The following is a 13,341-nucleotide window of genomic DNA, read 5'->3' as shown; positions in this document are numbered from 1 at the left end:
AAAGTTTGTGTAGAATAAAGATTTGTGAGACAGAGATTAGCTTTTGATTATTGTTTTATTTCTATGATTAAAAATAGAGTCAAGTTTTGTAATTCAGGATTTTGGCAGCAGAACATGGACAAAGGTATGCATTTAAATGGCTAGAGAACGTGGATACCAAACTACCACTTAATCTGCTTGCTATTTTGGGGAACAAGTTTAAACCAGAGGGACAGTGGGTTAGTGTTTCAATGGCAGGTGTTGCTCATTCTCTGGGAAGGATTCTGTTTGTACGGAATGTGTAGATGAGACAAGAATATTGTACCCCTAAATCATGGGAGCAAAGGGTGGCAGGGAAGCTAATCCGTTTTATTCTCAGGTTCTCAGGGTTTTTTTAGGGCAAGGCGAATGAGATTTCTTTGTTCTTCTTTCATTCTGAACATCTCCAACCTGTGAAGAGGGATAGGACAAGGACAGGATTCCTGCACTTTCAGTAGGTGTAGCTGGCAGTGAAAAGTGACTGCGTGGCAGCCGCATCAGTCTTCCCAGACACGACATACTGCCCTCTGCAAGCTAAACTGTTAATCTGGAAAACAAACAAAAAGGAGGGGAAAACAGTTAGCTAGGAATAAGAGAGAGAGCTGTAGAAAAACAGTAGGAGCAAACAAAGTAAGGCAAGAATAGGGAAAATGGAAACAGATTCTGAATTCCCCAGTGACATTTATGAGCTAGCTCAGTTTTATGACACTGCCAAGGAAATCAGTAGTGCTCCCAAGTTAAAGCTATTTAATGCTCACTTGCTCATCTGACAGAAGGGGAAGTGTTTTTCTCAGATAGACACACAGTGGATGTAAATGCACATTGCCAAAGATTATGTGGTTGTCACTAGTTAGTACCCCTGCTTTTTCTTTGCATTAGGCTTATATCAGGCCACTCAGAAAAACATCTCTGGTGAACATGAAGCACCAGGAAGGACGGGAACAAGAGGAACCTTAGGAAGGTGACAACAGGTCTTCCTTGGTGCTCAGAGAGCACGACCTCTCTGAATTGAGGGGAAGGTCTTGTACCTGTGCCCGCTTGCAGAAGGCATCTTGTGCAGCCTTCTTGTTCTCTGATTTGCCCACCCATGCTGCCAGAGCAGAGGCTTGCAGAGCTCTCCCGTATGAAAAGGTCAGTTTCCAGGGTTTAGGCAGAGGGCACTGGTTCATGGCATTCAGGTTGAGAGAAGCCTCCTCTTCACTTTGACCTCCAGACAGGAAGCAGATTCCTACAGTGAGGGGAAAATAAGGCTTAGAAGCTGAGTGCTGCAGCCACCACAGTCTCTGACCCTCGTGTGCCAGATGAGTGAGGGTATCATACGTAGGAGCAAGGCCAGTGAGAGTGACAATGTGAAGGACTGAGACATAGTAATGGATACATAGTAATAAACTGGGAATCACCAGGGACAGCAGCAGGAACAGTGCGGAGGAGAGTAGTGACAGTTGCTATGGCTACATCTTGAGGGGTGTACTTCTTGGGGCAGGAATGCCCAGCCGTCACCATATTGGGTTTCAGCAGTGTCCCTTCCAAGTAGACGTGATGATCATTCAAAGCCTTGTAGACAGCAGCCAGAACCTGAGAACAGAAGGATGAAATGCAGACCTATGCTCAGATCTTCACACGCTGAGACCCATCTAATTCACACCCACAGATTCTTCAACAGTGTCCTCAGTCTGTTGTGGAATGAAGATAAAACTGAACTTCCCTTTCTCTTGACCTTTATCACGGGGGTCAGTAATGCAACCTGAGAGACAGTCTGCTATCGGAATGACTAAGATACCACTCTTTATGTTTATTGGATTTGTCCCTGTTCACAGGGACACCAAAAGAGAGGTACATACTTTTACCCCCAGTGAATCCTTCTGCGATGGAGAATGCTTCTAACGGAAGTTTGAATGGACATCCAAACGCATGGATTCTAGTCTCAAGTTTGCTATTAAATCATTATATGTGAGTAACTCATTTCTGTGGCACAGTCATGAAGTACTTTCTTGTTCAAAACTCCCTGAAATCTAGGAATGCAAACTCTGCACAAGGTTAACCACTGATTTTTGAAGAGGTGAGGATCTCTTACCTTTTCTGTGACATACTGACAGCGCTGGAGATCGTGGTCTCCATCAGGCAAGATTTCTGGTTCCACAATGGGCACCAATCCGTGCTAAGGAAAGAAAACCAGGAAAGTCTTTGCAGATGTGGAAAAAAAAAAAAAAAACCTGTCATTGCTGTCTATCCCCTTCATTGATAGTATTCCTTCTTGCTGTACAGCCCCTCTTCCTCATCGTTTTTGAAACCCGTCACAGTAAGCAGTCTTTCAAGATATCTAGCTGTTATCACAGGAGCAGAGATAAAGGGTAACAACATCTCAAGAAAGATTAGTGGAGGGCAGATACCTGCTGGCAGATGCTGGCATAGCGTGCTAGTGTGTTAGCATTCTCCTGGATGGCGAGCTGAGAGGGAGTTGTGCTGGTGATCTTCAGCACCGCGCGCCATTTGCCAAAGTCAACACCGTCTTTTTTGTACTGGGCACAGCGCTCAGCCAGTCCATCCAGCCCTACAGATGAAAGAACAATGCTTCACTGAGAGCAGTTTTTTTGGAGTAGGGCTGAACTTTGTGGTCTCAACGTAGCCCTGAAAAGTATTATGATGCCAGCCAAGGCTGCAAAACCGCTTGAGTGATCTGATGGCTTTCGCTTTACCAATCTTAAGTATGGCTACTTAGATCTCTCCTTGCCTTGTATGGTGGTTTCTCCATTTGTTCCTGCTAGAGGTGCTGTGCCTTTATCCAGCTGTGGAGACAGGAAAAATAGATGGAGATCAGTCTGTTACTTATCTTGTGATCCATAGCTAGTCTGTCTTTGCCGACAAACTGTAGGTAAAGTATAGGCTAAGGGAAGATGTGGTGTTGGGGGGAGTTTTGGAGAAAAGGGGAAGAAAGGAGTGAGTCAGGTAAGAGGACTGGGCAATTTGCGGGTGGCTGCAGGGAACAGCTCAAGAGCTCTCTCAGACTCAGAAAGGTTTTTAGTCTGTATACTGAGAGGAAGGCTTTAATTTTAGTGAATGGTGCAACAGTTATTGCAAGGAAGTAGAGGGGTATTGCTAGATGAAAAGGTCCTGGATCATATGTAAATGCACAAATGTATCCTGGTTATTTGTACGAAAGCTGCACAGACAATGGGGGCAGAGATCCTCTAGGGTCAGAAACAAACAAAAAACTGGTTTGCAAGGGAGAGGGCAGCCCCTGTATTACAGTTCTCATTGGGAATAGGGTTTAGAGTATTGTGCCAGCTAGGCATGTACAGACGCTCACCTTTATTCCGACCACAATGCCTTTTTCTTTGATGATAGCTGGAAATGGCTTCCCACTGCTGTCTTTCTGATAGAGAGTCTCATGGAAAAGGATCACTCCCCCAATGCTCTGATTGATGGAAGCATCTGAAGAGAAGAGGATCTCTCGAAAAGCACGACGATTCTCCTCTGTGTTCTCCACGTTGATCCTCTGCAGCCTGTTCCCCATGGTACCTGGCAAGGTAGCCAAAGGTTGGGCAGAGATGCGTTAGGTTAGATTGGGCTTTTGGTCCTGGCAGGGAGTAATTAGTAAGATCTGGAATTTCAGTTCCAGAGCCTCCCTTCTCAACCTGTAGTTTAGAAGCCTTCGTTGCTACAGACCCAAACCTGCCTGGCTGGACTGATGGTTCCAATAGAAAGTTTTAAAGTGTTTTCATTTACTCCACTGATTTTGAAGATTAAACAAAATTAAGGGAAAAATCCCTGGGTAATGCTAATTGATTGTTATCCAGAACTCACCCACTGATTCATCTGCAGCTAAAATCCCCTTTCCTGAAGCCACAATCCGCTGAGCAATATCTGAAAGAGCTTTCTTCTGCTCTGGAGACAGCGCTGAGAATTGGTGGGTCATGATGGCTTATCTGTGGAAGAGAATTGCTGTTAATGGGGAAAACCGTATGCACAAAATGTGAACCAGAGACAGCAGTCTGAAGTATTCCTATTAGAAGCCTCTTTCTTGTTTCTTATCTGATCCATTGCATCACAGGAACATAACTCAGAAATCCAGTCTGAGGTCTTCCTAACTTGGGTGTGTCTGATGGCACTAGAAGAGAGAAATGCAGAAACCACATGCTCGTGTATCCTTCCAGAACCAAAGTGGGAGAGACTGCATATTATATACATTTGCTCAGAGACTAACGGGACTAGAGACTGAATTTATCATAAAAACCTGTGGCAAAGTAACAAGTATACTAACTGCAGACTATGCAAACTTCTGTGCAAAGCAGTTATGACATCTTGATCCTAATCGGAAGACTGCCAAAATTATCACACAGTTGACCTTCACACTTCTACTAACGATGCCCTTCCTCCCATTCCCTAGCCGGTGTTGGCAGTGTTTGCTTTGTGTAGTCGTGTTTTCATCCCCTCTGTACTGCCTTGGTTTGTAATTCTCTCCTCCCCATGTCTACTTTCAAACTGTAGCAAGCTGCCTCCTCTGTATGAGATAGGGGGTGTCAGAAGGGTTCACCACCCATTTCTGTCTTTCCAGTTCTGGCAGAGGGGCTTACCAGCTGCAGATACTCAGCACCTGAAGCTCAGGTGCTGTCTTGTTCTGAACAAGTGTTTGACCTTAATGAAGTTTTGATTGGATGGAATTAAGTTAAAGTTTCTCAGATCTTCTGAAAAGGCTAAGTAACTTTCTTGTGTGTATGAGTCTGTGGAGCCTGAGACAAGGAGAATTTCTGTCCACTGTTCATCACATGCTCTGGCTAGAGGAACACTTGGATTTTTATCAGCAGGTGGCACATTCCTGAGAGGAATCATTAAAAACAACATATCAGACCTCCAATTAAAAATTTTCCTCCTAGAGGGGGACAGGCCTCTGTGCAGCAACTTCATCTTCCTTTTCCCAAACACAACCTTATAGGGAAGCAAGAACCTGTTATCTCCTCGTAGTTCCTACCACCCATTTCAACATGTGCCAGAGGTGGCCAGCAAATATGCTTTCCAGCCTAAGTAGGTACACAGCCATGTTCTCCCTCCTCTTTCCCTGCTCACAGATACTATGTTGCCAGCGAATCTGTGATTTGCCCTCTCCACTGAAGAGCGTAATGGGGAGGGACAATCAGGGGAACTGGCTGCTACTCATGATGTAGTAGATGCCAGCATCCATAGAGTTTGGTCACCATGCCAGATGGTGCCAAAATTTTCTGGCAACAGTCTTGGCACAGTAAGACAGTACTACCAGAGTAGTTGTCTAGTGCTCTTGTGTCTCTTATTTATAGTTGAGGATGCTTTAATATTGGTTATATTATTGTGCAAGATTAAAATGACGTTGTCTACCAGTAGAAACCAATTTTACTGAGATTTAGTCTCCAGATGTCTGCTTCTCCTGTGCAAGAGTTGTCGGAGGCTAGAAGTCATCTTATGTGATTTGTCAAAGATGAGTCATTCTAGGTTTACAGAGGGCTTGAGGGAGTGTGTGATGAAGTGCTTGTCAAATAAGGGAGAATATCCTCCTCTCCTAAGTGCTGAAATGTCTTGTGGTGTTGCAAAAGCAGCCTGCGCTGAAATCCTCTCACTGTGTCCCAGCTTGTGGCCAGAGCTCTGGGAAGCATCTTTCTTCTGCTGTGATGACCACAACTCCACCACTCCCAGCTTTTAGAAAAGAATCTGAAAAGCCATGGCTTGTGCCACGTAGCTAATTAAGCTCATCTGTAACCTTGCTTGTCCTCGCCTGTTTTCTAGGTCTGATACATCTCTTAGTTGTCTATTTTAGGAGTTCTCTAGCCTGTTATTATGATCATTATAATAATAGTTAGTGTTAGTATTTCAGCCAAAATCACAGCACTATTACATAAATTGGTATGCAAAACATGGTGAGAAACAGCTCTGGTAGTTCACAATCTAAATGGAAAAGACTGGCCAATTATGAGAGAGTATGACCTTGTCCCAGCTCAAAGGTAGTTAAGCTAGATCAGTAATGCGATTTTTGAGTATGTCTACTTGCAGCTTGGAGGTGTGCTACAGTGTAAATAGGTGTATCTAGGTAATCTTTAATCCAGCTAGCAGAATTACAGCCTCATCAGCCACTCTAGTTGCATTATTATGGGTAAAAGTTCTCTCCAACAGTGCACTAAGCAATGAGACTAACATCTGTTGTATCTTATATGTTTCCTGTGTTTGCATAAAGATAGTAAAGAGACAGTTATTACCCAAAATGAGCCTGGAAACAAATGGCTGAAATACAGAAGTAAGAGTTTTCAGTGGATAATACTGATCCAACTGTCTAGTGTGGGAGACTGAAACAATACTGTGTAATTCCACAAGGCAAGGATGAATTGGAAGACAGCCAATTTCTATTTCATGCATGTATCTCCTTAGAGCATGACGGAGTAGGGGGAGGCTTACTAAAAACAAATAGCCATTTCGGTGACGTGTACCTTGTTTTTCCCAATAGATTTGATCATGTAGGCTCCCAAAATGATCTATGAGGCTATGGTGAATGTTTCTCAGCTGCTCTGCAGTACTACATGGAAGTGTAAGGTGGATAGTGTATCTACTTAGCGAAGAAGTGGTGCAAAATGGTGAAGAAGTGAGTGCAAAAGAAGAGTTGTAAGGCTGATGTTGGTTCCAGTATCCAGAATATTGAGGGACCCTTCCTTGATTGAGGCTCTTTTCTGTGATTCCTTCATTAGGAGCATAATCTCTGAGAATCTTCCCCATTGGATTCAGAAGGGGTGTCTCTACTGCAAGGTACTGCTGTGGATATATAAAGGGGATTGGAAGGGCCTTACAGTTCAGTAACACTTCGTTACTGTTGCCTTGTAAAGAGTAAGCTCCTAACACATCAAGAGAGGCATAAATGTTGCCTTAAGGAGTTATTGCAATCTAGTTGAATATGTTACTGTACAGATCCTGAGGGAAAATGGTTATGTCCCTGTCATGGGTACAGTCTTGGCAGCTCATTTAATTCTTCTGTGAATGAAATTTGCCTTTTTACTCTGCTTTTTCTGTTTAATTTGTCAGCTTTTCCAGGCATGGAAAGGCCCAGAGGACCTTTGTTTTCAGTAGCAGTATCTTAGAGTTATCCCACCAGTAAAGTTTTTCAAGAAGTCTTATTTTTATTTACCTGTTTTAAGCTGTGGGCTACTGTAAGTGTCATAAGCTCAGGTGATTTCACATGTATTTGTATGAGTACATGGTGATGAGTATTCTCTTTGTGGTAAATGTTCACAGTACATTATTTTAAAAAAGTAGAAGAATGAACAAACAAAACAAAAAACTGCACAGAATGCATAAAAACAGCGGTATGGCTACCTCAAGTATTTGTTAGGTTTAAGCAGCTCCTTAAACACGATTCTTTGTTCAGCCCAGTCTGTGACCGGGAGACAGTGGAGGTGGACTAGAGGGGACAGCAGAGTTATAAAAGTAAATATCCTGCTGAAGTATCACTTTTTTCTCAGGTTCCATTAAGGAGCACTGCAGGGGAAATATCTTTGTGGATATCGGCACAAACACTGCACCCTGTTAATATTGGTAGTGTGACCCAAACGGCAGAGGCGAGATGAACAGCAGAAGGAACAAATTGTTACATTCCGCTTCAGATCATCTTAGAAACTTTAACGCTTTGTTAGCCTCTTTTTTTTTCCAAATACACGAAGGGACTGGCATCTTCTAATCTTAGAGAAAAAAAAAAATCACCTGAGTACTGGTTAGCAGGTGGGAAAAAATCAGATTAGAATTGTTGTGTTTTTCTGTTGGTCTCTTCACTGGCTTCTTTCATATAATAGGTACTAAGAGTATGGGATAGCGCTCTCAAAGTATGGTTTGTATGCAATATACGCAGCTTGGCTGTTCACTTACTAGCGAACATAATCCTTCAGCACCATCTTTCTGACAATTAGGAATACAAAACATAGTTGCATGTTGTTGCTCTGTGCGCGCCACAGATTCTGCTTCAAAAAAGTCCATGTCACAGGTTGAAAGAAGCAGAAGTTGCATGCATAGATAGATTCATGCAATAGATGTGGAGAATGAAATAGCTTAAAATACACGCCAAAATACGAGATCTGATTCTAACTGTTTTACAACTAGAGGTGCATAATGTTTACCTGATTGGATTTACTCCCCATTTACATTTGTATGTGCAGGAATGTCAGACCCATAATGTTCTATGTACCTTATATTATCGTTATAGAGAATAAATTTATATATTGGCCTCATTTCACCAGGAAGCTCTATTAAAAAGCTATTTCTAAGTTTAGTTATTTGGACACAGGGCAAAATGATAGGTATAAATGGCTGAATAAATCCACCCTCACTAGAGGACAGAGTATGTGTTGAATACGTCTGTTGTTGAGAGCACTGTTAATTATAGGACAATATTAATTATTAAAAATTATATTGCTGAGAGCAATATTATGATATATTTTTATATTTTTCATTATATTAATGAATAGAGAGTGGGTGTACTATCTGCTATCCGGTTTAAAAGAATGAATATTTACAGACTGGGCAACATCGTGAAACAGGCCAGCATATTCAGAGTAATGTGGAATTTACCCTGACTTTAGCAAGGCTTTTGACAGTCTCCTTCATTATTCTATGTATATTTTAGGATGTTATGATCTGGATGGATGGACAACTAGATGGATGGGAAACTGTTTGGATGATTAGGCTTAGAGGGTGGTGGCTAGTGGCTTGTCATACATCTGGATGCCAGTGTCAAGTGGAGTATTGTAGGGTCTATCCCGGGACCTGTCCGGTTGAATGTCTTTATCAATGACCTGGAGAAGCTCATGGAGCACATTCTCATCTTGTCTGCAGATGATGCCAAACTGGCAGGTCCAGTTGCTATGCTTAACTGCAGGGCTGCCATCCAGAAGGAACTGAATAGATAGGAGAAAGGGGCCAGTGGAGCCCCCATAACATTCAGCATCAGCAAACGCCCAGCTCTGCCCCTGGCGATGCAGTGTACTAGAAGCGATATGGGCCAGGGCCAGCAGGGCTGGAAACAGCTCTGTGGAGAAGTTCTGAGGCTCTGGTGGGCAGTGAGCTGAGCGTAGGCCAGCAGTATGCCTGGGCAGCAAAAAGGGCCAGCAGCATCCTGGGCAGTGAGGGGAGGGGGACAGCCTGGAGAGCATGTGCAGGAATTATTCGGCTCTGCTCATCACTTGTTATACTGCATCTAGATACTGTGTCCAGTTTTGGCCACCACCCCAGTACAAGAAGGACATTGACAAGCTGGAGCAAATTCATCAGAGGCCACTGAGAACGCTGAGGGCTGGAGCACTTGACCTGCAAGAAGAGACTGTGGGACCGGGCTTGTTCAGCCTGGAGGGGAGATGGCTTCAGGGGACCTAACAGCAGCCTCCAGTACCTATGGGGAGGTGATCAAAGAGATGGACTCAGGCTCTTCATAGCAGTGCATGGTGGGAGGGTGAGCAACAACAGGCATAAGCTGAAGCTAGAGAGATTCAGACTGGATATGAGGAATTTTTTTACACTGTTAGGACAGTTAACGCAGTGGAGCAGATTGTGCAGCGAGGCTGCGCTAACTCCATCCTCAAAGGTTTTCAAGACCCAACTGAAAAAGCCTGGAGAAACCTGGTCTAACCTCATAACTGACCCTCCTTTGAGCAGGAGGTTGGACTAGAGATTTCCTGATGTTACTTTCAACCTGAATTATCCTGTGATCCCTTGACTACTTGCTTTGGGAAGCTTCAATGGAAACTATGCCTTCTGTCTGTACGGTGATAGGGATGCGAGGGAACAACAGGCTGTTTCTCCCTTCACTTTTGTAGGCAGGAGTGAGGGTTATACTATAGCACAATGCATCACTTCCATGGTCTAAAATGTGAGTCAATAGTAGGGGGAAAAGGGGATCTTCAGACTTTTGTTACCTAGAAGAAGCAGCAGATGTTTTTCATTGACATGGTAATTCTTGTGGAAGCTCTCAAAAAACAGATTTCACCATAATCTAGTTTCATCATGATAGGTCCTTTGAGGCATATATGAACTGTGGCATTTCTGATAGTAAATTGCTTGGTGGGTTTTTGCTCTCCTTTATGAGGGACAGAGAACAAGGTTTTTCCATCCCTGCGCTCTGTCTAGGGACCTTTCTTCATTGTTATGTCTCAAGTGGATGGCAATATGTGAGACCTGCTGTTTCCTGTCCGGATTCCCGCACTGGTCTCAAAGCTGTACTCATAGCTCTAAGCAAATATACCCCTCTCCAGTAAGTATGAAAGGAAACTATATGCTCTGAGACCAGGTCTATGCAGTTGGTGTAAACCACTCCTGTGCTGGAGTGCTCATGATGGTAGAGATGGCTGGAGAAACTGGTTTCTTGCAGGTAAGTGTAGTCATTAGTGTGAAATTCCCTCCCTTTCAGGGCTGAGCTCTTCTTCTCAGAGAAGGTAGAAAATGCTGTCAGATTTGCTTGAGAGTTCAAGTCTTTGAAATGACAGCAGGGGAAGCTTGGGGTGGCGGTGAGGTGAGTTTTGGGTGGAGTGAATACCTTTGGGTGCCAAATAGAAGGGATCATTGAGAACGTGATGAAGAATCACAGGCTTGGAAAGGATTTGTGTTTATTAGCAGGCAATTTCCTGAGGCTGGCTGAGGGTAGAGCCTAATGTTAGCACAAAAAATAGTATTTCCAAAATCCTCTTTCTTTCTTTTTAGTTTCTGCCATTCCAGGCTGCCTTGCGTCCCTCTGCCAAATAATCTTATCAGCATGACTGCATTAATACTTCAGAAGAAGCCGCATAGTGAACAACTTCTGTTGTCATAGGCATTTATCTGGACTGGTTGCATTCTCCGATTATTCTCTCTTCTCCTTGCAAAATATAAATTTATGTTCTCCGCAAACATAAATAAACACATACAAAATGAAGCAACAGAAAGCAATGCAGGTATATTAGTGCACTCGTCTCCTCAGACTATGCATTTACTCTAGGAGTTCTGAGTTACTAAACTAAGTTAGAAAGCCAGTGTAAACGGCAAATGAATCACACAGGAAGATCACTGCAGAACGGCTAAGTGTTTATTTCTTGTAAGCTGTGCCCTGAAAAAAATGGAAACAAAAACAACACCCCAAGCCTCTACACTTTAGAGGAACGCTTTGTCTTAGCTGCTGATACAAATACCACCTTTACAATTTAGGAATGAAATGATCATACTTACTTGTTTGTAGAGAGTGCCTCTGCCGCTACAAGCTTCTGGTAAGGTGGTTGCAGGCAAAGAGACCTAGTCCTTCCAATCATTAACTTTTATAAAATGCCTGTCCTTTTTTTTTTTTTTTTTTTTTTTTTTAAACTCCCTTATTGTCCCTCCTCTCTTGGCTGGTTGGGGAGATGTTATTGCTAAATATCGTTGATTGGCTGTTGGAAAACAACTATGCATAGTCAATTAGATCTATTCTCTCTCCCTGCTTCCTGAACTCCCTTCCCTTCCCCCTCTCCCCATATGCATATAAGACAGTTTATGATGAGATGAAACTGAGAAGTTTTTCAGATTATTTCTGTGATTTGACAGTATTCCTCCTCTTTCAAAAACACAGTAAAAACAATTACAAGAGCAACCATGCAAGTTGTTTACATGGAACTTGAATGTAACTTTCAGTTTAGGGCTAGATCTTCAGGAAGCTTACATTTACGAAACTCCGCAGTGTGCAGAGCAGCTGACCGGGAAAGAAGACTAGAAAACAAAATACAGAAATAATGAGGCAGAGCCTTAACTGGCGTGAGTTACTTTCATTTCGGTGACTTCCTAGCTGTTACACTGATTTTATTCACTTGAAAATTTAGCCTAGAAACATGTTTTCCCTTTCTAGTTCATATTTGGAAACGCAAAAGGTAATGTTATAGTACCAGGGTTAATGAAGCAGCAAGCCCAGATTTCCTTTAGTGCAGTGTGGCACATATGGCAATGATGGCTATCAGAAGAAATATGCTCACATGGAGATGCACAAGTTAAGCCACATTCTCCACTGAAATCCTGTTGAAACACCCTCTACCTGAGTTACAATGACATGCAAGCTTCTCAGTTGCTTAACAAAATTCTTCTGTGAAAAAGCGCCACATTTAGTTTATATCAAATCACACTGCACCTATTCAACAAATCTAGGTAGATAGGGCCAATGTTTCTCTTATTTCTTTCTTATTCCATGTCACTGGAGAGAAGTATAGTGTAAGGACTGTGTTAGGCAAATGTCACGCTGTCAGCAACAGCACACTCTGTGACCTTGGACGTTAGCATGACTTTATCCAAAAGGCCCAGTGTTTGCTTGGACAGTGACGTATTTTCTCCATTTTTTTGGCTCATGTAATGACACCTTTAGCCTTTACATGAACAGAATGAGAAGGGTGATTTTGCCTCTCACTGAGCGCTATAATTTCATTAGGGCATTTCCTCCCTGAGCCTATCGTTCCGGAGGTGTGTGGCAAGATCCGTGAGCGAAGGAAATCTAACAGTTAATATTATGCAAGCACTAGAACTCTGTGACAATCAGTAAAGCTCTAAGAAACCTGCAGATTCAGTCTAACTGAATTTAATTGAGGGTCTTGTGCTTTTTTATTTTGTTCTCTTTAACTTTCTCCTTTCTGATCCATCCCTTTTTGCTGAAGAGTGCTGTGGCACGTAATAACACTAATAGAAAGCATTCAGTGTTTTATGGTGTTTGCTTTATATCCCATATCTCCCTCCCTAGCATAAAGATGAACTCGATATCCTATTAAAGTTCCCCCGCAAAGGCATCTGGTATCATTTAAAAATATGTTTAATAATATATCTTATCTAAGATCCTTTTGGGGCATAAAGGTGTCATACTCATGGCATCCTTCAGTGGCACAGAGAAAATCTTGGAGTCTTGTTATTCCTGCTTTGGTCAAAAGCTGTCACAGGTAAGAAAATACTTGAGATGTTTTATTTTTCTTTTCCCCAGTGTCATCTGTGATAAGGTCTGACTGTTCCTATTAGAAAGAGAGAAGGTGGGGGCAGACTTCCTGAAAAAAAGCATCTTCTGATATTTTGAAAATGCTTTAGATAATCCTGTAGCCCACCCTACATTCTTAACATTTTGAGAGCTTTCATTTTTTCTAAACTTGTGTCGTGGCTAGTGTGTGCTTTTCCATTCCTTCTGAGCAAAAATCCAGCAGTTTTAGACTTACAGGTTCTAGCAGATATTCTAAGAAGTGAGGAGAAGAAAAGTGAATGGACACAATGGCTGATTTTTTCACTTAATTTGGGAATAGGAGATTTTTCTGGGAAGAATGTGGAATGAGCAGTCATTCCAGATAATGTCACTGTAAGATT

The 13,341-nt window shown here is 42.6% G+C and overlaps 1 protein-coding gene and 1 long non-coding RNA gene across 2 annotated transcripts in view; one reads left to right on the top strand and one right to left on the bottom strand.

The window, feature by feature from the left end:
- Positions 1–13,341, top strand: part of LOC138064853 (uncharacterized) — a 31,632-nt gene that overhangs the window by 2,123 nt on the left and 16,168 nt on the right. The window lies entirely within an intron of this gene.
- On the bottom strand, positions 37–11,488 carry ALDOB (aldolase, fructose-bisphosphate B). The gene is made up of 9 exons (XM_009683215.2): positions 11,212–11,488; positions 3,823–3,944; positions 3,326–3,537; positions 2,750–2,804; positions 2,409–2,569; positions 2,093–2,176; positions 1,419–1,593; positions 1,047–1,246; positions 37–565 (listed from the first exon to the last, which is right to left on the bottom strand). The coding sequence occupies exons 2-9, from the start codon at positions 3,932–3,934 to the stop codon at positions 470–472; spliced, it is 1,095 nt and encodes a 364-aa protein (XP_009681510.2). The 5' UTR covers positions 3,935–3,944; positions 11,212–11,488; the 3' UTR covers positions 37–469.

This window comes from Struthio camelus, chromosome Z (genome assembly GCF_040807025.1).
Source record: "Struthio camelus isolate bStrCam1 chromosome Z, bStrCam1.hap1, whole genome shotgun sequence".
Taxonomy (NCBI): domain Eukaryota; kingdom Metazoa; phylum Chordata; class Aves; order Struthioniformes; family Struthionidae; genus Struthio; species Struthio camelus.
This window is presented reverse-complemented; position numbering and strand designations above follow the sequence as displayed.